At 35.7% G+C, this 27,948-nt stretch overlaps 1 protein-coding gene across 3 annotated transcripts in view; it reads right to left on the minus strand.

Annotated features, from left to right (window-relative positions):
• Fgf13 (fibroblast growth factor 13) overlaps window positions 1-27,948 on the minus strand; it is a 511,582-nt gene that overhangs the window by 42,956 nt on the left and 440,678 nt on the right. For all 3 annotated transcript variants that reach the window (XM_051141737.1, XM_051141734.1, XM_051141735.1), the window contains one exon: window positions 27,834-27,937. In XM_051141737.1, coding sequence (XP_050997694.1) covers window positions 27,834-27,937 — 104 coding nt within the window. The remainder of the gene's footprint in view (window positions 1-27,833; window positions 27,938-27,948) is intronic.

Here is a 27,948-nt window from a genome sequence, read left to right on the forward strand (position 1 = left end):
AGGCATGTAGATATTAATTGGCAATCACTTAAGACCTTAACAAGAGGAATGTAAGGATATTCCTAAGGGCAGAGGATATAATAAAGAAGGTTAAGAATTAAGAAATGGATGAAAAATGAAGAAAACAAGGGTAAGTTTGGTTTTTCTGTCAAAGACAAAGAGAAAAATATACAGTTGGAGATGGGAAAACAGAATCCCAGGTGAAGTATTTTAGGATAGAGTCTAAAGAGGAACAATATACAAGTCCCCCTGAAAGCTCAGTAAAATGTATCTTTCTCCACAGAATATTGAGAAGAGACAGAATCAGTGGAAATACAGAAGGTATATCCCTGAAAAAAAAAAAAAAAAAAAACAGGGCCTTTTACGTAGAAGAGACTGGTGAGCAATAAATGGCCTCTTACAATGCTGATAATTCTTTGATAAAGGGGGGAAATCTTTTTTTAGCATATAGATTTATATTATTACACATAAATAAAATAAACTGCATACAAAAGGAGAACAACAAAACAATCAGTAATTATGTAAATGTCACATTCACAGTGATTTGGCTATTTGTATTTGGCAGGCTTGAAGAAAACATCTTTCATATCTTGGTGAGTCCAAAATTCTGAATGTGAATCAATATCTATCATATCTCATCTCTATCAACTTAAATCATCTATCTAGACCTAAAAACATCTTACCCCTAAACAACTAAGCTTAATTAAAAAAGACTAAACTCTCTGATCTTCAACCTCATCAGAGACTCAAGAAGGAATAAAATTAATTACCTGAGTGAACCGGATGCTCAAGTTTGCAGCATCCCAAATGAGAAAATGACAGAGACCGTTTGTTGCCTGAGCAGTCACGCGAAATCTTAAGAGGTATTGTAGAGATCTGGAAATCTAGTAAGAGAGTGCACACCTGTAGGCCTAGGATGATTCAGTTTAATACAAAACAAACAGGGGAATAGAGATCTAGTTTGTTTCGTACAATCGCTAAGCTCTTTGCCTATCCTGATATTTTTATTCTCTCTCTCTCTCTCTCTCTCTCTCTCTCTCTCTCTCTCTCTCTCTCTCTCTCTCTCTCTCTCTCTCTCTCTCTCTCTCTCTCTCTCTCTCTCTCTCTCTCTCTGTCTCATTAATATTTCAACTTTGTAGCCTGGCCTGGAGCTCAATAGGGATCCCAAGCTGTCATCAAACTTGTGATACTGCTCCCTCCATCCTGTGAATGATGACATTATAATCCTGATCCATTGTATCTGCTATCATTTTTTTTTTTTTTGCTTCAGACAAGGTCTCCAGTAGCTCAGGCTATCCTTGAATGTGCAGAATGATCTTGAACTTCTATTTCTCCTACTTCCATGTGGCTTCTGAGTGCTATGATTACAATCATGCACTACTACCACAACACTTTTTTATTTTCTTTATTTATACTTAGTGTGTATGACTGTACAAGCACATGGGGTCCAGAGGACAACTACTGATGTTCCTCAAGAGCTATGCACTACGTATTTTGGGGTTTCTCATTGGCCTAGAACTCATCAAGTAGGCTAGGCTGGCTGTCCAGCAAACCCCAAAAATCCACTGTCTCTACCTGCCCAATGCTAGGATTTTTAAGTGCACTCTGCCCCTACTCCATGCCTGGCCCTTTAAAAGTAGTTTCTGGGGATCAACTCTCAGGTCTTGTGCTTACAAGGCAAATGTACTTTACTGACTAAGCTATCTCTGCAGCCCACACATGCGTCTTATTCAACAACCACTTCCTTCCCTAGTTTGCCTGTCTAGTTCTGAAGGCTAAGAATAAAGCATAAATCTTTTTGCATGAAAATGGCATGCAATCTGCCGGTTATGTTGGTAAGCATATAGTGGAAACAGGCCTCTTTTTTTCTTTTAGCAGTGTGAATTTGAGCTTCCTCCCTCACTCCTGTCCTTATCTTTATATTCCTCTTCTTCTCCCTAAAATACTTTAGGATTTTCTCCTGTATGCAGAAAAAAATAACAGCACAATTTACATTTTGGCGCTTTGTCAAAGAGGCTTCCAGGTGCTAGATATAAGCAGAAGATCTTGTGTTTTTTCTTTAGATCTAAATAGTCTGAATCTCAGTATTGCTCATGGGAACTGTTTCAAAGGCTGAAGTGTCAGAATCAGAAAGGAAAGAAATGTGTGGGTGGGAAGTTCTACATGCAAACTTGTCATACTCTTCTTTCATTTTCAGACCTGAATATGCATGGATGCAGAAATTATAGCTTATTCCCAAGTTTTTATTGTCAGCATCAATTCTAACAGAAATGTCACGAAAATAAGGTTGGTATATTTAGGTGAAAATGTTCAAGAGACTTGATGGTTCACTTAAGTATCTCTCTCTCTCTCTCTCTCTCTCTCTCTCTCTCTCTCTCTCTCTCTCTCTCTCTCTCTCTCTCTCTCTCTCTCTCTCTCTCTCTCTCTCTCTGTGTGTGTGTGTGTGTGTGTGTGTGTGTGTGTGTGTGTGTACTTTTTGTTCCTGGTTATAAAGTACAGAATAAAATCTTATTTATTTAATTTCACTATGAGATTTACAATCATTTAAAAATGGTATAGGGAGAAAGTTTTTGAACATACTAACACTAAAGAAACTTTGACATGGTTTGTACAACAAATTAAAAAGATGCATGCATAAAGATCTTTGCTCCAGACTGGTTTATAGGGACAGTAATGAAGACAACAATTAATTCATCAAGCGGACTGGCTAGGCAAATTTCAGTCTATATACACAACAGAATACTTTTAATTTGTAACAAGCTACAACATAAATGTAAATGTGTTGACATATAAAATGTGAATAAGGTTTGGAGGAAAAGAGCAAGTTCCCAAACCTCACCTAGACAGATGCACTCCAACACGTGTTATGGATGCTTGGCTCCATTATGTATCACTTTGTTCCTATATGTACATACCTATAATAAATTTTAATTTATAAACCAAGCACAAGAGATTAACAGCAACAATAATGGAATAATTATAACCATATCCTATAATAAGTGTTGCATCAAACCTATGTATTTTTCCATAAATTTTCTTTTAAATTCAGAGTTCAGTTGATTGAGTGTAAAAAAAAAAATCAAAGAAAATAAGAACTTAGGTGAGGGTTCTTATAAAGGACTATCATAATAGTACAGAAATACATATATGTGTTTACCCACAACACACACACACACACATAACATATAGATAACATACAGTAAAATCTCTGGATGGTGGGTTTAGAGCCATATTTTACTTCATTCTTCTATAAACTATAAACTTAAAACCAAACGTAAAAAAGAAGTACCTGAATTTGCAAACTAGCACGAGAGAATATGACACAAGAGTTAAGGCCATCCTATACTATATACTGTGGCTCTGACTCTCACAAGAAAAAAATACATGCAAGAAAAAAAGGACCTGTGCAAAAAGGTTTTGTGAATCCTCAAATAACTGAGCTTTACTTATAAACACTTGCGATACTATATCCGATCACCCCAAAGACACACAAAACAAGAGTTAATATAAGTTGAACTTCTCTGTGAAACAAATGTGACTACCTATTTAAAAATACTTTATAAGACTATGCCTTTTCATCATTCTTATTTTAGTGATAGGTGAGTTGTGTGTGTTGTGTATGCATAAACAGAATACAAGATTCATCACACATCTTTAGTTACAGCACATGGGATATCAATACCAACCTCCGAGAGGGTGTTAGAAAGGTATACCTTCTTTATAGAGCACATAACTTACTTATAAAGGTACACTTGATGCTTAGCAGTACTTCTGATCAGTAGTTGATTATGCTATCGATCTTTAATATAAATGAGACATGTGGTGTTCTAGAAGCCATGTGAAAACAATGATTTAAGGACAAAAGAGTGCTGGCCTGCCATCTTGTCTATGGGAGCAAGTACAGGCACCAGATATTAGATTTAGAAAAGTAACAATAATGTGTGACCTTCAAACAAGCAACTGACAAGGATGGTGTGGTGGTGGTGGGGGGACTTGAATAGAAGAGAGTGGGATGATATGAAGTAAAAACAAGTGGTATATATTTCTCTGAAAGGTTTTCCTGCACAAATGGAGTGTAGACCTGGTGATGTGTGCAATAAACTGAACAATTTTGTTTTGTAAATAGGAGCAACTAATATTGGTGTATGATAATGGGGGGAATGGAATGATAGAGAAGCAAATTTGATGAGACTGAGATGATCGGAACAATTTCTGAACTGATAAAATGGAGTTGAATCTCGGGCAGCAATGGAAAGGCTCACATTATATAGGAAAAAGGACATAGATCCAGAAGACAAAACAAGACAGAGCATGAGGACAGAAATATCAGTGGGCAACTAGCTACGGAGAGGTGACCAAGGTACCCAGACATTCTGGCCATCACTGTCTCATACACAGTTGATTTTATATTCTGTGGTTCCCACCATTATGAATCTCCCCAGCTCCTCCTTAAATCCACATCTGTGGGAACTCTACACCTGTCATGTTGCTGCTGGAAAGCAAATCTATGCATGAGAGAAGCAAGGAAATGCTCAGTACTTAAAGAGAAATAAAATAAGCATAAAATAAAATAAAGAGAAATAAAATAAGCATAAAATAAGCAACAGTCATTTACCTGTAGAATTTAGCATAATAATAGGAAAAGAAGAAGGAACGAGGAGGAATTAGAGGCTAGGGGGGATGACTGAGCTCTTAGTAGGTGGCAGGCACTGTTCTAAGGTCTTTTTCCATATGGGAACATGCATAAAGCCCTCCACCCTATGAACAGTTTCCTTTATTTGCCCTATCAATGGTAACAGCTACTGTAGTAACACCAGCATATATTCAGAGTTGCCACAGATGTGGATTTAACTAGGACTGGCTGTGGATTCATGATGGTGAGAGACAGGCAAAATGGAATCAGTGGTGCATGCAAGTGACATTCTGGGTTCTGGGCCACCTAAGTTATGGGAGAACAGTGAAGATATGGAACTAATAAAGACAGTTTATGATCCATCCCTGTGATGGTAACCATATGAGTATTTGGCAGTATGTGCATCTTTTTTAGAAAATGGAAACCTAAAGATGAGTTCTGAGTGCCACCTACAATAGGTAACTCTACTGTTCTTGTGCCTTTTCATTTTCTTTTTTAGCAATTCAGATTTCTCCAGTGTAATACAGAAAAGAGTTGATGTTTGCTAAAAAGCATTCTTAATTAAAGAGTTTGCTCCAGATGAAAGATAACTATTCTGAGGGAGTAAAAGTGTTTTCAATCTGCAGTGAAATTACGAGATTTGACTAAACATTAGGCAGTAGAAAAAGATATAAAGAAGGAAAAGCTAAAAAAAACCACTTCCCTACATTAAACTTTTTATGATATATTAAATCCTCACCTGCATAGTCCTTTTACTATCAAGTCCACACACTCTGCTAAGCTTAGAACCCTAAGAAAGACTGGGTTAGGACTAAGGTATAGGTTAAGCTTATGATGAGGTTCACTGTTCAGAAGTATGTTTTTAAAAATGGACAACATTAGTCCATTTGGAAAGCACATTAAAATTTCTATTGTAGATCCTTAGTTCTTTCTCCAAACTTCCAATTTACCAATTTACACACACACACACACACACACACACACACACACACACACACACACACACACACACACATGTATATATACTTATAGTTATAAAGGGTACATGGCAACATTATCTGAACTCAAAAATAGATTAGCCTTGTGGGAATAGTCATCATTTCTTTATAAAGAATTCCCATAAATCAGCCAATCATAATTTTAAATAAGTAGGAATATGATCAATATTTTAAAATATGTACAAATTGTGTTCATCTTTTCACAGTGAGCTTTTCATACTTTATTATGTACTGGCTGTTGCATTCATGTACTGATAAGACATCTCTTCAAAACAGAATAGAGGACTAGTGTTGAAATCTTCAATAATGACTCAGGAAATAAAATAGCATTCAAATGAATTATCTCTTGGTGTGGATAATAATACTTTGGCAGGTTTTATGCATTCTTTGTCCCCTCTAGATAATTGATAAGTATCATTTACAAAGATTGTAAGGTCCATACAACAAGAGAAAGGGGAAACCACAATCGTGAGCCTATCACAATGCTCTATTTTGTATATTTCCACAGGATCCTATTTACATTATTTTATTAGTTCTTTGATAATTTCTCATGTTTTGATCATATTCTCTCTCTTTCCCTAATCTTCCTGGATGTCTTTTCCATTCCCATCCAATTGTGTGTGGGAATTTGTTTGTATGAGTGTGTCTGTATGTGTGTCTGTGGGTGTGCGTCTCTCTCTCTCTCCTTCTCTCTCTCTTTCCTCCCCTCGTCCGGTGTGTGTGTGTGTGTGTGTGTGTGTGTGTGTGTGTGTGTGTGTGTGTGTGTGTGCCTGCATGCTTTCCCACCAATGGCAATTGTGGTGCCCAAATATTCTTGAATAAGTGGCCTTCCACTTCCACTGTAGCAAGCTTTACTTATCAGGGGTGATGCTCTTAGAAAAAAACCTGATTCTTCCTTTCCTAGCAGCTAGCAGTTTGCCAATAGCTCCTTGGTTAGCGGTGGGAATTCATGTCCAACTCCCCTCTCCATGCTGGAATGCTGAACAATGTATTTTTAATGCTAAGCCAGTGAGCCATGGAAATTCTGAGCTAATTTAACTTAGAAGAGCTTTCAGTCTATAATGAACAAAGAAGTATACTCAACCAAATACACCTGGGAGCAAAGCACCCACAAGAGATACTTGGCCTTATAAAATGTTTCATTTTAAATGGTCTAAAAATCAATGCCTTTCCATAAGCCACACTTCTTAGTTAATACTAAAGTTTTTCAGAACATTTATTAGAAAAGATATCCTTAGTTCAGTGTTCATTCAACATCAATGGTAGGGACCTAGGTATTTATTGAACATTAGATTTGATAGATAGCCCACAAAATTAATCTTAATGCATTTTAGGGCTAAATAAAATTTAATCTTTGAAGTTCATCAATTAAAGTAACTTGCTCAAGGCCAGCATTATGGAGCTTGTGATGCTTGTGCTGGGTTTCAGGGACTGGGTGGCTCTATATCCTATTTCCTGTAAACCTAAATATATGAAAATCAAAGCTGGTCGTAGCTACCACAAGAGTCACTTCCCCTGGGTACCTCTAGATAACGAGATGGAAGATTTCATGCACTGTCATGTTCACAGTACTGCCAGAAGCTATGCAGTCAAGATAGGTACTAGTCAGTAAGTACGAATAGTTGAACACCATCACAATATCTCTCCATATCATCCTGCAATTAAATGGATGCTAAGACCTCATAGTTACCAAGAGAATTACACAAATCCCTCATTGTCAAGCTTATTTTTACAGGATTAACCCAGGCACCTTAATCTCACTGTTTCTCTAAAATACATTTCTCCTGGAATAGAAATTTTATGATAGATACTGTTGTTTAAAAGTTTTCTTTAACTTCACTGTCTTTTAGAGACTTATAAAAAGGAGTGCATGAAATTATAATATGGCTTTTTCCTAGCTCATTTATGAGAGCGAGCACAGGAAAAAACTGTTTGGGTTTAGCTTTTCAAAAACCCCAAAGATCAGTATATTTGATACACAATAAAATAAAATGTAAAGAAGTAATTAAGCAAAACGAAGTCAAACCCTGTGCTTAGCACTTCCTATCATTTTAGATCACCAAAGCTTAGATGTTTTATCTGCTAACTATTTCTCTGAAGAACTCCCAAGCATACTTTCTTGCCAATGGAAATTCTCAGCAGTTGTGACATGATAAATTCATAAAAGAGACAAGATTCCCATGAATATACCAGAGGCTTACTGACATTTTGTAGTTGCATTACTAAAATCTCCTAACATAGAACTGTGGATGTTTGGGGATAAATTTATTTTAATCCTATCTATGCCTACATATCATATGTAGTCAATTATATCAAGATTTCTTCTGAGAAGTCTCAACTTTCCTATTTCCACTGCACTAAGTTTGGCATGAAACTATAGATTGGATAATTACTAACTAGGAGCAAAAAGCCTCTAAGTACCACAATCACCCACATTAATTCAAATTGCATGAAAAGAGAAATAACAAATGTTTGGAAGACTGCACTATGGGGGAAACTAAACAGGCTCAAGGAAACAAAAACCTGATATTAACAGAGAAGGAAACCATACATTTTCTCTTACATGGAATAATTATAGCTCTGACTGAAGGTCACTTGCTTTGCTTCCTGAACCATTATCCAGAGGCAAGAATACAAACTGAACCCTCATTACATGATGTAATAACTAAGGGCACAGAAAAGTGTATTTACAAGCCTATATAACAAATATTTCCAGTTTAGAAATATCTAGTTATGTACCTTGTAATTTACATACAGCAAGTTGCTGTGTTTTGACACCATTCACGCATTCATTTCTTGTAATGAGTCATAGAACACTGAAATGTGACATTTTCCATTATTCTGTGGGATGAAGAGCGGGACCATTAACTGCAGGCAATCATCTTTTAATGGTCAAAACCAATTATGTCTCTAGTAGAGACCTAATGATACATTTATATAAATAAACCAGATAATTGAAGACAGAAAAAAGTAAAAGGATACTACTGTGAAAGACTTCATATAAATCTATAGCACTGTGCTGACTGAGAGTAGCTAATAGTGGAAGGTCATTTCTTCTAGGTTTGTCTCATCTAAGATGATAGCATGGCTCCAAGGACTAACGAGCAGAGCATATCCATGCTCTCCTCAACATCAGTGCTGTGAATCTTATTTAAAAATCTGCAATGAATGCAAAGTTGAGTCATTAGTTCCTTTAAAAAAAAGACAAGGAACTACAGAAACAAATCAACAGCATTGCTTACTATTTAAGGCAATAGGCAAGATGACAAAAGAAGAGAACTGTTCACATTCCTGAACTCATTCATACACTGAAAGCTGCATTCCTAGATCTCAGTATGTCCGTATTGTCACTGCCAATACAACTGTGTTCAGCTAGTGATTCTCATAAACAGAAAAAAGTCATGTTTAATGAAACAGCATTTTATTCATTCCCTTTTTGGAATAAATGTTAAAGTCTTGGCTTACATGAAATACATAACAAAAACGAGATGGGCAAAAGTACATGCAGCCACAATGAAAAAAAAAATTCATTTGCACTTCCAAATAGCTCTTTACTAAACAGTCATATTTATATTAAATCTTTTCTTACTGTATGAGGGAAGTGATTCATGTCTTCTCAATTATTGGCCTCTCATGCAGTCAAATTTTGTTCTTTTGTTTGCTATGTAATTGTAGAATATGTACTAGGCACTTGATAATGAAATTGATACACAAGAAAATATAAAATAAGCTGCTATTCTCATCTTCAAATAACTTAAAGTATAGTTAATGAAATGACAGTTCTACATGCAAGAATCATTTGGAAGCAAGAGATGTGTAAAAATAGCATCCACATCGTACTCTGAAAGCAAACATACGGTGAGGTGCTGTAATGGTCCTGCAGTCATTTCTGAACATAAAGCATAACAAAAAGCATTACTTGGCACTCTTTATAATTTCTACATTTATAATGAACTAATTAAATCCAAACAAGATAGGAACTTAAAGATACAATCTAACCTCCACTGAATAAACGTGGGCGGTGACTTTACCATTTTGGAAACTCACAAAATGAATGCAGAAAAATTTGGAAGCAAATAATAAAGAAAAACCCCACAAGAAATCCTATCTCACTGGAATTCATAATGTCACCTCAGAAGAAAGTGTTGCTTGTATAGAAATTCATTTAGCATGCGCCGATACAAGAAAACTGTCTAGGGCAAAGCATTAAGCAAACACATGCAATCCCAGTAGCTGGGAGGCAGAGGCAGAAGGATGACGATGAGTTTGAAGCCTTCCATGGCTACAGAGAGACCCCATGGACTTTCTTGCATGCTTTTTGCTCACTTGCCCCTGGTAGGGGTGCCTCTGTCTAGCCAGGCCATGGTGGTAGAAGATGCTCTCAGTCCTGATGCAACTTAATTTGCTGGTGTGGATTTATGGGGTGGGGTTTGCCCTTATCTGAGGAGTAGGGGAGAAGGGTATGGGAAAGAAAGAAGGACAGGGACTGGAAGGAGAGGAGGGAGGGCCTAAAATTGGGATGTAAAGAGAATTAATTAATTAATTAATTAAAATAAATAAAATTTTAAAAGAAAAGAAAAATTAGTTTCAAACAAGCCAACCTTGTCTAGAGGAACACCTTTTCCATCAATTATGTAAGATGGCAAAAATATATCTAATTGCTTTGGGGTCCCTGGAAATATCACAACAATTTGTTTCTAAGAACTATGAAAATGATACCAATCTGTTTCAATATCTTATGGAGTCTGTACACGATTCACAGTTACCGAGAACCAAAGGTAAGCTTGTGTATCTTTCAAGAGAACTACTTAAAAATGCTTTCCTAGACAGCAGAGCTTAAAACAGCATCTCTAAGGAATAAAGTCTTTCCATGTGAACCCACACAATAATAAAAGTGCCACAGATGAAAAATTGCACAGAATTAATTTCAAACTATGCATTTTATTTGTTGTTTCCATAACATTTAGACCTTTTTGGACTGTGCATATACTGAACAGTGCAAATTTTCAAATTAAATGCAGCAGGGTTTTGTGATCACACAGCAAGCAAATGGGCATACTGTGACTTGATATAATGGAAGCAGTATTATTTTTAGTGTATAAACTGTTATATCAAATATCGCATCTTTCATACTATAGCACTGGACAGTCTCTAAACTCCTTCACTAAGAATCTCAAGGTGGGGCAAACTTAGAATGGGAACTCTGTTTAGAGTAGCAAGTTTTCTGTGTCATGCCGTAAACTAAACTCTGAAATGAGATCTTCCCATATATGAAAACATTTATATCAAGGTCTCGAGTGAACTTTTAACCCACCACGGACTCTGTTTCTAGCAGTTCTGCATGGTGCTTCTCAGAAGAGCAACTTCCTCATTATGCAGAGTAAGACATTGCTCCCTGAAGAGATGGTAATGGGTTTGGTGGCCATAATAAAAGCAAATAATGGTTCACTAAAATATCATAGAATACAAACTCTGCACTCCATCTGAATTTGGAGAACATCCTAACAAAAAATGTTATTTTCACTGTCTTCCTGCTACCTTTTTTTTTTTTATTAATTTATTCTTGTTACATCTCAATGTTTATCCCATCCCTTGTATCCTCCCATTCCTCCCGCCCCCCCCATTTTCCCATTATTCCCCTCCCCTATGACTGTTCCTGAGGGGGATTACCTCCCCCCTATATATTCTCATAGGGTATCAAGTCTCTTCTTGGCTACCTGCTGTCCTTCCTCTGAGTGCCACCAGGTCTCCCCCTCCAGGGGACATGGTCAAATGTGAGGCACCAGAGTACGTGAGAAAGTCGTATCACACTCTCCACTCAACTGTGGAGATTATTCTGACCATTGGCTAGATCTGGGAAGGGGTTTAAAGTTTACCTCCTGTATTGTCCTGCTACCTTTTAAGAGCAAAGGTTAATTATAGCATCTAAGAGAGGACAAAAGTTAATGCAAAAGTGATCATGATCTGTGTCAAGCTGTTTTCTGATGCTCCAACCAATGTTTACAAACACAGTGAAGGTGTTAGTTTGGTCACATTTATATTCTCATTTTCAGCCTAGCTCATTTACTGACTGATTCACTGAGAATAGAAATGCTGACAACATGTGAAAGGGGCAATTGTCCTTATAAAATGATAAGGAAACATAATGAAGAAATTTGTGACATAATTAACTAATGTGCCAGAAATGAGCAACTTCCTTTGTGATACTTTCCAGGTTTTTCACAGTGGGCCTTATTTTCATTTCCTCTGACTTGAAAACATGCTAAGACTTTTGAGGTCTATCACAATGAGGGCAGCTATGACATTAAAAAGAAAAACATGCTCAAGTGTCAGATGCTATGTATTGAATAAGATGGTGCTTTAAAATCTCATTTTCATATGACACCTCCCATACAGTGAGCTCTTAATGTTACTAATGCCACTGATGCCTTATTAGAGGTTTTTTTTTTTTCAGATTTACTGTATTTTAGATAGATTTGCTGTTATCAATATACTTAGCAAAGAAAATTCTATACTGTTAAGGAATGACTCAAATTGTGTAAATTACACATATGCTTGAATTAGCTATGCTTAGAAAAAGACTAGACTGTCCGTAAATGAAGCTTAGGTCATTACTCATTGGTGCATAGTAATATTTCAGGAGATATAAATAAAACACAATCACACATGAGCAGTAAGAGCAAGGAAAAAAGCAAACCAAGTCACTATCCATCTTCTTTCAAATGATTTTATTGTCAGCACTCCTAATAGCCTACAACCTCCCACAGCCACAACCAGATCCTGTTATGTTTCTGGCTTTTAAAAGAAGGGAGTTTACAGTAATTCTGACAAATGTCATAGGTGGTTACTTTTCCAAATGGGAGACTGACCAGAAATGTTTTGTCAAATATGCCGAAAAATGCTATATAAACAGGACGATTTGATCTTATGTACGAAACCAAATCAGTTAAAAAATACTTCAAAGACATGTACATGAATAATATCAGTTTTGAGAAATGCACTGGGAGCATATTTGAAAATCGCTGCCATCATATTATCTTCTATATACACTCACTTAACTTCCTGCAGCCTTTAATTACAAAAGTGTGACAGGAATGACAGGGCAATGGGCCAAAAGTTTTAACATTGTTTAACCGAGAGAGTGGAGCCTGAGCCTAGTACTCTCAGGCTTGTTAGAGTGTTATAGATTACTAAAAAAAAATGTGATAGAAATTGTGTGTCACTTTCATCTTGGCTCCCTGTAACTACCACAATTAAAAGGGTCCTGGCTATCAAAAACAACTAGGTCTGAAACAAATCACATCCGGAATTCTGTTAGCAAATCTACGATTCCTACATTTTTTGATTACTGTTATCCTTCACTTGTTTGTTTGAATTTGTCATGTATTGATTTTATACAATTATATAACCAACCGTGCTTATGTAGATAGTATGATACCAAATGCGTGTTTTATAGATCCCATGTGCAAGCTCCGAAAAAAAGAATGGTGGTTGCTTCCCTGACAGAAAGGTTCATGAATGACTCGTGTTAGCACAAAAGTGGCAGAATAATAAAATAGACACTGGAAAACAAAGCAATATATCCCTCCACACTGAAGCTCTGCTAGCATTATTGAAATTCAGACATTTGGGGCCAGAGAGATGAGTCAGTGCTTTAAAAGCATTTACTGCTTCTACAGAAGTGCCAAGTTTGGCTCTCATCATCCACATGGTGGTTTACAAACACCTGTAACTCCAGTTCTGGGAGATCTGATGCCCTCTTCTGACTAGAACTGGCACTGCATGCAAATGGTGCACATACATACACTCAAGCACAGGCATGTACACATAAAACAAACAATTATACAGATAAATAAATAATTAAAAAACAGTTCAGTTCATAGGTTAAAGACAGGTGCTACAAGGTCAGAATGGTGAATCAAAGTATGAATTATAGAGTGGAAAAATGCCTTGCTTCAAAAGATTGAGAGGCATACATAAAGCAACTTGAGTGCTATACCAAAGTGCTGTGTTGACAGAAGTAGCTAAGTGTAGGACTGTAGAAAACCACCCAACACAGTTCTGCTGTTCTGTTTTCTTAAGGTTAAATTTCAGAACCACTAGTTGTCAAAATGTTTGCTGAGCTTGTTATATACAACTTAAAACCTGTTAGATTCAAAATCCCTGGTGACATTTAAATGTTTCAATGATAGCCTTATTGGAGATAAAACTTTTTATGAGCTAATACTTCCATCTGAGAAGAGAAGAGTACAAAAGAATCATGAATTAGCCAGATGTTTTCCCCACTTAGAAGGATTTTAGGAATATAAATATAAAAAATAGTTTTAATAAATATGGTTTACATCTACTTGTTTTTTGTAGTACTAGCCACCTTTCTACTCAAAGGGAAGTCATAAATAATCTTAAGGGTTTGTAAAAGTCAGATGTGCATAAGAATTCTAAAGGTGAAGCAAGAGAAAACAGAAGGGTCAAAATTCTGCTGTGTTGCCTCATCACTAATGAAAGTCAATATTAATTCTGCTATGACAAAAATCCAAAAACATTGTATTCTTTCTTTTACTCAATATACTATGTGTTAATGCACCTTGACTATTATAGCTCCATAAAACTATATCTATGGGTCAGCACTGTTTCTCTTTCCTATGCCCATTTATGAAGAAAAAAAAATCACATAAAAAAATGTAGGAAAAACAAGCTCCATGTCACTGTCCAAAGGGAAATGGACTCTGCTATAGCTAAAAGCTTTAGTTATTGGGGACCACTATAATCTACTTGTGCTTTCAAAGTGAAATATATTTTTAAAAGAGCCACAGAACTTTCAAACAACTTCAAGTAATGTCATATCTTGCTATACTGGAAGAGCATTCTTCTGTCATGTTCAACTATACTGCATCATTACATATAGACATGGTCTTATCATGATCCGCTGGAGACTGTTGTGCTGTATAAACAGTAAGCATTGTTTGGGACAACTGGTAGATTTCCATAATGATACATGCTTACCTAGCTCCAGCCTCAAAGGCATTTAAACTGTTTCTGTACAAGCAATTTTTTTTTACAGTATATCTTTTGCTAAAAATAGAAGTGCCAATCTTACTGGGCAGTTGGAGATGAAACAATTCATGCTAATCCTTCCCCCAGTAGATAATCTATTAATAATTAGAGCTCAGAACTTAGTATGAACTTCATTATGTATATTATAAACTCCAAACATCATCTGTTTGGATCACTGGGGTGCCATTTTGGGGTGCTTAGTACTTACAGAGACTTGACAGGTATTTGATAATTGATTGACCATAAAAAGTTCTAGGAAGACCAAATCCTAGCATGGCCTGGGGAATAGGGTACTCTACCCTATCCTTAGCTGAGAAGCTATCGGCAGTTCTTAGATGGTGGGAGAATAAGGATCAGTTTTCTCTTAGAATGATATCATTGGTAGATAGATTATACTTCAGTGGCTACACATCCAAGAATATTTGGGCAACACACAGTGGCTATGATGTAATTAAAACAAAACAAAACAAAACAAACAACAGAAAATCACCAGATACAGAGTGGAGTGGGAAGGGAAGGAGGAATATGGAAAGAGTTCGGTGGGAGGGTGAATATGACTAAAATACAATGTATGAAATTCTCCAGTAAGTAATAAAATACTCTTTTAAAAATACAAAAGCAACTGGACCATTGTTCTATGCTTTGGGTTCATCAGGGCATTAGATATGTGACTGGGTTCTCTGAGAGTAGGGAAATGAAAACACTTTTTTAGGAATCTCGGCTTCAAAGGTTATGAGAGAACACAGGAACACTCAGCTTCTAAACTCCCCTAGGCTCTATTTTCTTCAGAGGCTTATTGCATGAAAACTTTTGTTATAGTTACCCAACACTATTTTATGGGCAGGAACAAAGGAGTACTTTATATAGCATCTTAAAAGAAATCTTTTATAAGCCAACTACCAAACATCTAAGGACTGTTGTAGTAGCCTTGATTTTATGAGCAGGGCAGGTCAACTAACTTGCTATGCACAGATTTTTTTTTTTGGAGGGGGAATTACAGACAATGCCATAGATCATATAAATTTGCCTTTTAAAATTTCATTTCTATGTTATCATTTTCATTATCTAATGTCTCATTCCCAATTATAAAAGTTTTATGGATCAGTTTGTATACGTCAAACATATTTCATCCTCTCTAGTTTTGCATTCTAAATAGTAATATTTAGAATTGTTATGCACACTTGACTTCCATATCTTTATGAAAATATTTTTCCTGGGTAAAAATGAGTGTCATTTCTAATTTTAACTATTTTTGTTATGTGCTAAACCAGAACTTCTATGAATATCTGATGCCCTTATGAAAGGAGGGATTATGCATTATTGCTACTGGCTAAATGCAAAAACCCATCCAAGAAATCAATTGAGGTTTTCCCTGTTGTTCTACTTCCAGGGTTGTCAAAAGTAGTTAGCATCAGAGTATCTGACGAATAACTTAATCAGAATGTTTGCACAGACATGCCATCTCTAGACATATTCGGCTCAAGGAAAACATATTTAATGTATTAGTCAGGGGTTTGCCAGTTATTAAACTTGGTTACAGCTATTATAATGATCAGAGAAATGTTTTCATTTAAAGTTTCTGTCTTCAGAACTCATAATTCCCTTGAAGCCTGGCACACAATGAAACCCTTCAGGTTTTTCCTTGTGTCTCAATAATGCACTGACTTAGATAATTTTGAAATTTTTACCCTTAAATAAGTCAACAATGGACAATAATGTGGTCCTTTAACATATTTAAAATATGTAAATAGACTTGCCATAAATCATAATTGGCCTTCATATTTTATTTTTGCACATATATGGATTGTATCAATGAATGCACATCAAAATGTGCTTTCACTAGACACAGATATAAGGCTAAGGGTGGAGTAGGAGGGAAATCAATTAATAACTAATACGTACAGAATTTAGAAGCAAACTATTTCAAAGCACAGGCTTCATAGAAATAAGAACAGCATGAAAAAGTGTGTTAGTGAGTTATTATCTCCTTCCTATCCCACTGTCGAGGATTAAACTCAATAATATAAGGACTAAAATAACGGCTTTATTGAATAATGTTTTCATGCTATTCATGGTATATTACCATAAAAAAGTAATAAAAATCATTTGTTCTCTTCCATGCATTTATTAAACTTTACTGAGAATACTGCTAGAGCAATCTCCAAGTGGTCAGTGTAGGTTATATATTAAAATCTTAGTATATAGGGATTCAAAAATAAACTAGTGTCATCATAGCAACAGAAGAATAGGAGTTTGATTTATCCATTTGTCTTTTGTGTATGAGAGAGAGGTGGGGGAAAAAGCAACCTCTGTACATGTGACTTTATATGTTAGAATTCCTTTTTGTAGTTCTTGACAATTATTTTACATTTTAGTTTCAAGATAAATGGTGTTTCCCTACAAGCATGACTTTAGCTCAGAGTTAGAACCATGGGACCCTCTGTTAATTATGTGCCCTATGACTTCCAAGTTAGATGATTTTGCCAAGTTGGTCTCAGAACCAGATCACAGAGACAGCACCTCTCTGTGTCCTTAGCTACCACCGCTAATGTTTTTCTTATTTTGGAGAAAGGACCATCCTCTGTCATTTTCACACTTAAGAACAGAAATGCCAATTTTTTTACCCTGAGTAACTAACCAGCTTTGGCTATTTTTTAACTATAGACCATGAAAAGATGTTCAAATACAAATGACTTTTCTTTTATATTTTAATGAAAATCTTAGCACTACAAAGAATAGTAAACAGGTGAAACAACTGTCAATTGGGAAATTATCTTGGTCTTGAAATGATGCTTTTCTTCCTTTAAAATAATCTCATGTTTTAGAATTTGCATTCCAAAAGATATGACTCAGAAATGTGTCTGTATAATTACCCTTATAATATTAAAATCCATTCGTCTGAACAAAAAGCACCCATAAAAATGTATCATTGCTTACATATATATAATTTGATCATAGCTTTTTAGCATATGCACTGATTCTGGGAACTTAATTTTTGACAGTTAAAACTTCTGCAATTCTATACTAAATAAAAAATGTAATAAGTATTAATTAATTAAAGTATACAAATCAGAAATCATAGTTTTGAATGTATTTATTATTGTGGGGGAAGGAAGGGCCATGGCCCATAGTGCATATATGGAGGTCAGAGGCCAACTTCCAGTGGCCCATGCCCATACTCTCTTTTCACCATGTAGATTCAGACGGTCTAATTCCAATCATTAGGCTTGGCAACAAATGCCTTTACCTACTGCACCATCTTACTGGCCACAAAAGTTACAACCAGAAGATAATATTTCTTTGTACCCACTCTCTTTGGTTTCACACTTTAACTTGATCATCATCTTCTTCTGCTGACAATGATTTCCAGTCGATTTCCTTTTATGATTCAGACAATGTCAGTTCATCAAAGAACTCTAATGATTAAAGCAGTGTTCTACAGTGTTTTTTTTTTTTTACTAAATTTGTAGTCCTCTATGATAATAACCCTAGACTTTATATTATATCCAGTTGATGCTATACAGCTTTGAGATAATCCAAACATTTTCCATGTTCATAAAATTTCTAGGAGTGCCTTAGTTGCTCTCGTAATTGATCAATGAATTTGTGTAGATTTTAGTACTTCTGCATTAGTATATGCACTAGAGATGTCAATTTATATCACTAAAATTAGGTCATAGGATAGAAAAATCCACCAGTATTGTAATATAAAAAGACTGGAAATAACCTAGTTCAGAGGATACTACAGGAATATGATAGCTTAGCACAGTCTGTTACTCAAACCTAGATCCTATTCTAAAGATAAAATGTTATAATGAACATATCTGTCAATTCACAAAATTGGAAAATTGAAAACCGGTGAAATAAAATATTATAATATTGTGTTTATGTTAAGTTACTGACCTTGAGAAATATACTTCATTGTGTTATCTAAGAAACTGCAACTACTGTTACTAAATAAACACTGAATTATTTTGCAGTAAGATGTAAATTATTTCAAATTTATTTGTGTTTATAAACATTGTGAGTATAGTGTTTATATATGTAGAGTGGGGTGTGCTTGCCCGTGGGCATGGAAGTAGAAGGCAAAGGTTGACTTTGTGTATCTTTTTCTATCACTCTCCACTTTATTTTTTGAGACAGGGTCTCTCATTGACCAGGGAGTTTGGTATTTCAACTAGATTGGCTGGCTAGTAAGTACATAGGGGCATCCTGTTGTGCCTGCCCTTCATCCCCAACCCTGTTCTGGGGTTACATATTCTTAAGTGGCCCCAAAGTACAAGAGAAAGAATTTTTTGACACAGATACATGATAGATAGTAACATAAATAGAATGGATGATAAATCAATTGAGGTAAAGCTGAATCTGAGAAAAAGGCATGTGTAGTTCCTTGTGTAAGTGTTAATCTATCCAATTTTCTTAGAGTCTTATAGAGCCAGTCAACCATTATGTATTAAAAAGTAAATCATTTGCATTAAACAAAGCAGTTCATGTTAAATGATAGAGCCCAACCAAAAAGAATTATATGCTCTAATTGAATTTATATGAATTACCTAAAAGAGGTAAATGTGTAGAGAGAAAAAAGATTAGCAGTTACCAAGGAATGAAGGAAGGGAGTGGGGTATGCCTGCTAATTGGTATATTTTATCATTCATGCCAATAATATGTTCTAGAATTAAATATCAATGGTGGTGGTACAACTCTGTTAATATGTGAAAAACTATTGAATGACACACTCTAAATAAATAATTTTATGGTCTAGAAGCTATATGCTAACAAAGCTGGTTTTTAAGAAGAGGAAGGCAAAGGGCTGAGGATGAGGATATTGCTTAGTTGTGACAGTCTGCTGAAGAGCGTGAGAACTTGAGTTAAAAATGCCCATTATCCATATAAAAAGACAGGCGCCAGTTTCCATCAGCTCCTGTTTTCAGGTGTGCAGCTTAGTCCTCATATGGGTCCTTAACAGCAGGAGCAGGAACTGTCTCTGCCTCTGTTGCCCACCTTTGAATTCCTTTCCCCTAACTGGAAGGCCTTGTCTAACCTCAATGGAAGAAGGTGTGCCCAGTCCTACTACAACTTGATATGCCAAGGTGGGTTGATATCCGTGGGAGGTCTTCCCTTCTCTAAGGAGAAAAGGGGGGCTTAAGAGAAACAGAGGTGAGAGGGAGGGACTGGGAAGAGAGGAGGGAGGAGAAGTTCTGATCAGGATGTAAAGTAAATCAATTAATGGATGAATGAAAAAGAAAAAGAAAAAAAGAAAAAAGAGAAAGAAAAAGAAAAAGACAGGTACCAGAGGAAGAGATAAGCTGATAGATCCCTGGAGCCAATGGCCTGTCAGTCTAGCTGAGTCAGTGAGCTTAATGTTCACCTTTGACCTTGATATACACATGCATCTGCACAAAGGAGCACATACATACACATATATGTACAGTCAAAAAATAAAGAAGGAAAGATGAAATAGAGAGCTAATAGAATAGTCAATGGTTTGATCTATTAAAATGTCCAATGGTCTGGCCATGAGATTAGGAAGGCCAATGGATAGAGAATACTTGTATACTAGATCTAAAAAGGCCAAAGATCTCATAATTAGAGTTGTTGAGTGTATAAGCTGCAGGGATTCTAAGGTCATCGAGATTATAAAGTACTGTAGCCACCATGGGAATCAGTGTGGCACTTCTTTACAACACTACAAATAAAACTATAGCTATACTACTATGTCACTCCTGGGATGTTATCAAATATCGTACATGACATAAAAGTAGAAGGTAGATTATTTGGGGGAAAAGAAAGGAGGGAGCATACTAATGAGAAGACAAGAGGAACAGGAGAGGTTACTGGGGGTACAGCATACAATGCATGATATACAACAATATTCATACATATGCACACACTTCAATAGTCAAATGTAGCTGTAAAGGTAATATGTTTGAGGCTATGTCACATGGACACATATTCCACTTAACATTTATGTTTGCTTTTATCATTCTAATTTTACCAAATATATATAGTACAGTGTGACATTTGACATTTGTATAATGTATACTAATCAAATTATACTAGTTAACATTTCCATCCTTAAACATTTTATGATAGTTAGGTTGGTTAAAATAGCAATGTTTAAATAATTTCAGAATGGATAAAATCTTGTGATGGATGATGCAAAATCATAAAATTATGAAACTGTAACTAATGCATTTGATCTTACACTAAAAATTGTATTAAAGCATATGACATTCTTTTAAAAACAAGTAAAACATATCATTTCCCCTCTTTTCTTCCTCATCCCTAAGTACAACCTCTTGTTCCCTCTCAAAATCATAGCCATATTCTCCTTAGTTACATATTTGTATGTTATACCCATATATAACTGTATATGCCTAAGTATACAAATACAACCTGCTCAGTCTATTTACCCCTGAAGAAGACTATTTCTTGTGCTCTCATTACTTCTTAGTTGCTTGCAGTTATTTGTCAAACGATGGAGCCCCATGAACTTTTCCATATCCATATTAGCAAGTCTATTGTTTTTGTACTATGTCAGGCCTTGTTTAAGCAGGCATGATGGCAAGAGTTCGTGGATGTAGCTTTCCTATCAATTTTAGTAGACACAATTTCACTGCAGACTTACTGTTGTTCTGGCTCTACAGTCTCCTCACTTCTTGCACAATGTTCCCTGGTCCTTAGGTGTAGAAATTATCTTTAATGGTAAGGAAATCTAGGATGTCAAGAAGGGAAAATAATACTCCTTTGTCCTAGCTTCTGCATAGCTGGTATGGCTTGATTTCTCAATATTTCTGATAGTGATTCCTCTGAATGAAAATGTATCATGGAGTTCTGCGAATGATATATTAGCCTATTTCTGTGTGATACGAGAAGAAATGTGATAAATTTAAAGTCTATATAAATCATTTATTAGCAAGAAAAAGCATGTACTCTCAATTCAGACTAATGGGGTAGGGCCCTGGAGTCAATAATTATAGGCTGCCTAATTCCTAAGGTATGAAATAAGATAACTTAAGAGAAATTTGTTTTTATTGCATACGGTTGGATTTGGTAGTCCAAAAACCACAAATCATGTTATGGTCATATCATGCCCACAAAACACTGGATACATGGGAAAGCCAGCCTTCTTTCAAAATCTCTGTCTATATATTTTTGCAGGAAGTGACACTATGCACTCCAAAAGTTGTCAACTGCTTTTGATAAAAGACGAGTAATTAGATAAAGATGCTGCTGAGTTCTATAATATTCTAAACTAAAAAACAAATAATATTTGTCTTTGCATTCTTACCATCTGTGCCTAGTATATATTATTACTATTCTATTAAATAAATACTAAGACATTACCAATTTTTCTCATTTAAAACTCTTGAGCTTTTACAGTTAATATATATTTCAAATGCGTTTGAAAAATTTATTACAAAAGCTTCACTTTATGAAATATTTATGCTATGAAGTTTTGAGAATTCTCAAACTCTTATATGGAACTCGTTATTATTAGTTTTAAAATCCCTCCAAAGGCAAGAAAATGTTTCTTTATGCACAGTGAATGGTGATTTCCTGTGGTTTCAAAAACACTTAGTTATGTTATGGTTAAAAGCAAATACGCTATGAAATAAAGGCCCCAAATGGCTTCTTACTACCACTTGAGGCTAAACCCCTATAACAACAAGAGAGAAAAGTGGAGAAAGAGGGAACAGTACAAGGATCCCAGGATTACTCATGTGAGGGAAAGTGCTACCTTTATGACAATAACATGGAGGTGCTTTATTTAATGGAGAAAAGAAATTTGAATTGGGATGGAATTATGGGATACAAAAGCAGAAATGCAAAAAAAGAATCTGCATTCTGGTATATCAATCACCAAATCTGCCACTTTCTTTTATTTCCACTTGTATAATAGTTTTCCCATCAACTGAAATGCCAAAAGTCAAATTCTCCCTTTCTTTCATGGCCTCTGATGACCCTCCTCTGAGCCCCAGTGCACAAATTTGTTAAAAAGTCAGTGTATGGAGATACATCATTTCTATCTATGTGTAAATGTAAGTAGTACTTATCACTATGAGAAAAGTAGAGAAAATGCAAAATGCAAGTTTTCCAAATATTATTATTTAGAAATGGCCAACAAAGAAAAAAGGAATTTCAGGAGATCTAATGATATTGCTAAAACTAAAGAAGGACAGAGTTTCCAGCAGAGTGAGTACTGACAACAGTTTGAAAAAGCGAAGTAAAGCAAGAATTGTAAGTTTACTATGTGATAGTCTTTGGGAATTTTACAAACAACAATTTCAAATGAGTTGAAACTCAAGAAGAGAAGCAGTAGAAGGTCCAGATACCTGAAGAACCTGGAGACCATTGGGGGCATAGAACTTGGGAAAGGCTTTGAGATGTGTTTGTGTTTTGGTTTGATTCTGGTTGTTTGTTTCATCAATGTTAACTAAACAACTAGAGCTAGTAGACACAGTGTAGTTAAAAATGTATAAGGTAGAATAGAAGATGATTAAAGTACAAGGTAAAGGGTAGACTGAACAAGAGAAGAAGGGATATTCTACAAATAGGCAAGGACTTAATAATAGGAAAACAGAGTCAGATGCTAGTGTATCATGTTTGCATGTGATATATAAGTTAATTGGATTCTTTGCCAAATGAACTCTATTTTCCCATTAAAATACAACACAAGTTCCTCTGTGGAAATCCAAAATATAAGGCATAGTAGGTAAAGAACCGCTATTTAGGGGAAAAGAGAAAGGAAAACATGGCCACACATGGGAAAAGAACAACCATAAACCAATTCTATCCCAGCATCTGTTTGGGGGAATAAACTGTTACTGGGATATAGTGATATTCACTCATTTTATACTGCCTATGTTTACTTGTGTACTTCAGCAGTAAAGGTGAATGCTTATGACAGAAACTTTATGGTCTACCTACCTAAATTATTTATCAAGTAAGTTGGCTATGAAGTCATAGAATTCTGTCCTACTGGGGTCTGAAGATCACATTTTAAACATGATGAAAATAAAATAGAGTTCTAGAGGGGATTGTGATCAATTTGTTGAAAAGACCTCAAGTCATAATCAATACAAAGTAATAGAAGGAATTAGAACATTTATCCTGTAGAGGACTCAGTTTTCATTCCTGGAAAACAATAGTTTGGATATTTCAGCCATACATTTAGCACCAGAATAAACCAGAAATATGTCCACCTTAATTAGAATGTAATTTCTTTCCCTGATCTGCAATTGCTTGTTTAAGATTATTTTTCCTTAATAAGAAATAGATGTATGTGGTGTTTTTTGAATACTTGTCTCTAGTTGGTGGAACTGTTTAGGAAGGATTAGGCGATGTGGCCTTGTGGGAGGAGGTGTGTCACTGGGGGTGGCTTTGGGGTCTCAGAAGTCTTACATTATGCCAAGTGAGTCTCTCTGCCTTTAACTTGCAGATTGAGATGCTAGCTCCCAGCTGTTACTCCAGCTGCAGTACCTTCCCTCTGCCACCACGAATTCTAAACCATTAATCCCAATTAAATGCTTTCTTTCACAAGTTGCCTTCATCATATTGTTTTATCATAGCAATAGAAAAGTAACTAAGACAGAAGTTAGTGCTGGGAGTGGGGCTGTTATGACAGAACTGACCATGCTGATCCTTAAAAGAACACGTGGGAGTTCAGATTTCGAACTAGAAAAGTGATTGAATACTTTAAGTAAAGATTAATGTGCTATCCTAGAAGGACCTTGGAAGCCAGTAATGCTGAGAGTTATATATACAAACAATGGGCACCTGTCTCAAGGGGTTTCAGAGGCAAGGAATATTTGTAACGAGGTTAGAGATCTTTTGGGATGATGTGGCAAAAGTGGTAGTTATTTTCCTTCGTCCTAAGAATTTTTTGAAGCTAAATCTAAAATTATTGTAAAATAATTTCTTTTGTAGAAGAGATTTCAAGATTGCCAAATTTTGACTCTTTTACATAGTTATTATTAATCATGATTATCATTAACTTTTATGCAGGTTTATAATGGAAAACCAAGTGGGGCTAAAAGAAATACAAGTGCAATCTGAAGAGAAAAACAACACGGGAAAATTTACTGTTATAGAGATGAGATTAAGGAGAGGCCTGATCCACTAAAAAATAAAGGCAGGCGGCCTTCAAGGCAACACCCTACCCATTTAGGCTTCCAACTTGTGAGGGAAAAAAGGCTTTAGTAAATTTTTGCTCCTCAAAAACAGCAACAAAGGAAAACTACAGCCAGTGTGACTCAGTGGGCCAAGTTGTATCACAAGCAAGCAGCTACACTTAGCAGTTTTGTCCATTTGATTCTGGCTCTAGAATCATAGATGTTACAGAAGCAAAGCAGTTGGCAACTCTTCCTCCATAGTTAAGAGAGTCCTTGAAGCCAGGAAATACATGGCCTGGCCATTCCTGCATGAAGGCCCTGATAAATAATTGTGTGAAATGAAACCTAGATTATATTGGAGACTCCCTAGATTCTGGACATGGTAGAGATATGGGATATCTGCCAGGGAGATCTGTACATGGGAAATGGAATCAGCCTGAGAGTCAGACATATTTTGCAGGCAGCCAAGTAGGAAGAAGACCAAAGCCATATAATCCTTCAACAATGGACATGCAGCTATAGGATTTGGAGGTTTCCCCTATGGGTTTTGATTTGGTTTTGGCTGAGCATTTCCTCACTATGCCTCATTACTCCCTTTTGGAATGTATATTCTATGGCATTGTATATTAGAAATATATAATTACCTTTTTTAAAAATTTATAAGACATTACCATTATGACATTGCCTTGAATCCCAGAAGAAACTTTGCACTTTTAGACACTGTTGAGACTGAAAGACTATGGGGACTTTTCATATTGTACTAAATGCAATTCATATTATGGTATGTCCATGAGCCTATGAGGTCCAGGGGGTGGGATGCAAATGGCCTTCATAGGGTCATATGTTTGAATACTTGGTCTCCTAGTGACCAAGTATTTGAGAAGGATAAGGAAGTGTGGCCTTTTTGGAGGATGTATGTGATTGGGGATGAGGTTTGAGGTTTCAATAGACTCATGCTACTCCCAATGTGTCTCAGCTTCCTGTTTGTGGAGTGAGATATAAGCACTGAGCTGCTTGTCCAGTAACCTGTCACCATGCCTACACACCACCATCATAGATAGACTCTAAACCTCTAGAACTGTAAGCCCAATTAAACTCTTCCTTTTATAAGTTGCCTTGAGCATGGTGTCTTACCATGGCAATAGGAAGCCTAACAAAAACAATATTGAATGTTCCCCATTTTATTTTATCAAGTATGTTTATTAGTCTATTTCTTTACATGCATATTAGTTGCAGAAATTATTTCTCATATTAAAAGCCTACTTTTAATTTTGGCCCTGTTGATCTAAAGGAAATCAGTTACAATAAAATTGTGCTATATTAGAGAAAAAAGTTGAAAAAAGATGCTATCCCTTTTCCTATAACACTGTCACTATATTGATAGAGCAATGGATTTCAGGAAGCTTGCAATACATTCAAAATTTTAGTTTACCAAAGAGATTAAAATCTTTTTTTTTTTTTTTGTCTTAAGCAACAAGATAGATGAAAGGCTGACAAGTGCCCAGAGTCTGAGGTGCCTGCTGATGAATAACCTTCTGTGGGCTTGTTCTTCTCCCACTTTTCCTTTCCATCTTGGTCACTTAAAACCAAGGGGATTGCAGGATTTCTACCATGTCTGTCAAGATTTTTTTTCATATCTGACATTGGATGAAATTCAGCTAACAAGACAGAGCAAGAGTAAATACAGATTATTTTATCTGAAGTTTGAAGAATAGACTTTGATCATCAGTAATGACCTCTTTATAAAGCTAGGAGGCAGATTGATAAACAACATTTTCCATTTCTGAAAGCCTAAAGTTTTTCTACATTGATTGATTGATTGACTGTTTGATGCAGGGATTCAAATAAGTAATAACAGTATTAATGATCCTTTATAACCTGAAACGAAATCTAGTGATAGGAATAAAATCCCAAATTAGTTGAGCAGTACTGGCACACACATTTGATCCCAATGGGAGGCAGAGGCCTGCAGATTTCTTTGAATTCAAGGCCAGCCTGGTCTATAGGGGAAATTTCAGTGCAGCCAGGCTGGACAGAGAAACCCTGTCTTGAAAAACAAAACAAAACAAATCATAACTCTAGGCTATGTCATTTTAAAATTCTATTTTAATATAAAGTACTTACTTAAAAAGTCCATTTGGTAACACGTTATTCATTAAACTGTAACCTATACTGTTTATCACTATACCTAAAAACGTTACAGATTTCACTCTTCCCTTTCTTGTTAAAATAAACACTAGTGAGAATTTTATGTGTAGGAAAAGGCCAAGTTACGCTTGAGAAAAAATGGCAATGGTAGTATATATCTAATATGAATGAATAGAATAGAGATGACCTCCATCTCTCTACACACAGACCAATGATAAAGAAATGAAACATAATTATTCTGATTGGGCAATATTTTACAAATCTCTAAAATAGCACACTGTACATCAGAAATATGACTGTTAATCAAAAATACTAAAATGTGCTTAAAAGGATGGAAATATTGATTATCCTGATTTTATCATTATATAGTGTATGCAAATATTGAATTATCACACTGTACTCATACATTTTTACAATTTATAACTCAAATAATAAAAAAATAAAAATTGAAACAGATGGCAAGTCACTAACTGAACAGACTAAAAATGATGACTGAGGAGTACTTCTCAAAGCAGTCATTGTGCTCTGGAATTGGTCTAAGAGAGATATGTCATAAATTTCCTTCAGGACTAATGGGAGATAGATAGGGTTATGTAGTCAAGTAACAGCTTTGTTTCCCACAGCTGCAAAGCCCGACTCCCTATTTAATGGCACATAATATTCTACTGGCAAATTGTATGCAAAACTTTTCGGCATATTGTTAATTTTATGTTGACCATGCTAGTTTTAAATGATTAATTAAGAACTATAATGTCTACCAGAAAATGATTTCTCCTTCCCACTGATATAGTTCCATCCAAACCAAAATCTGTATCAAAAGAGCATACCTTTTCTTTCATATCAAATGAAAACAAGAATTGTAGAAACATGCGCACAAAGACTCACCGAGGTGTACAAGTATCCCTCGCTGTTCATTGCCAAATACAGCTTGGTTTGAACTCCTTGAATAGCCACCACTCGAAGACCCACAGGGATGAGGTTAAACAGAGCTGAAATTTCA

The sequence above is a fragment of the Acomys russatus genome, chromosome X (assembly GCF_903995435.1).
Source record: "Acomys russatus chromosome X, mAcoRus1.1, whole genome shotgun sequence".
NCBI classification, from domain to species: Eukaryota; Metazoa; Chordata; class Mammalia; order Rodentia; family Muridae; genus Acomys; species Acomys russatus.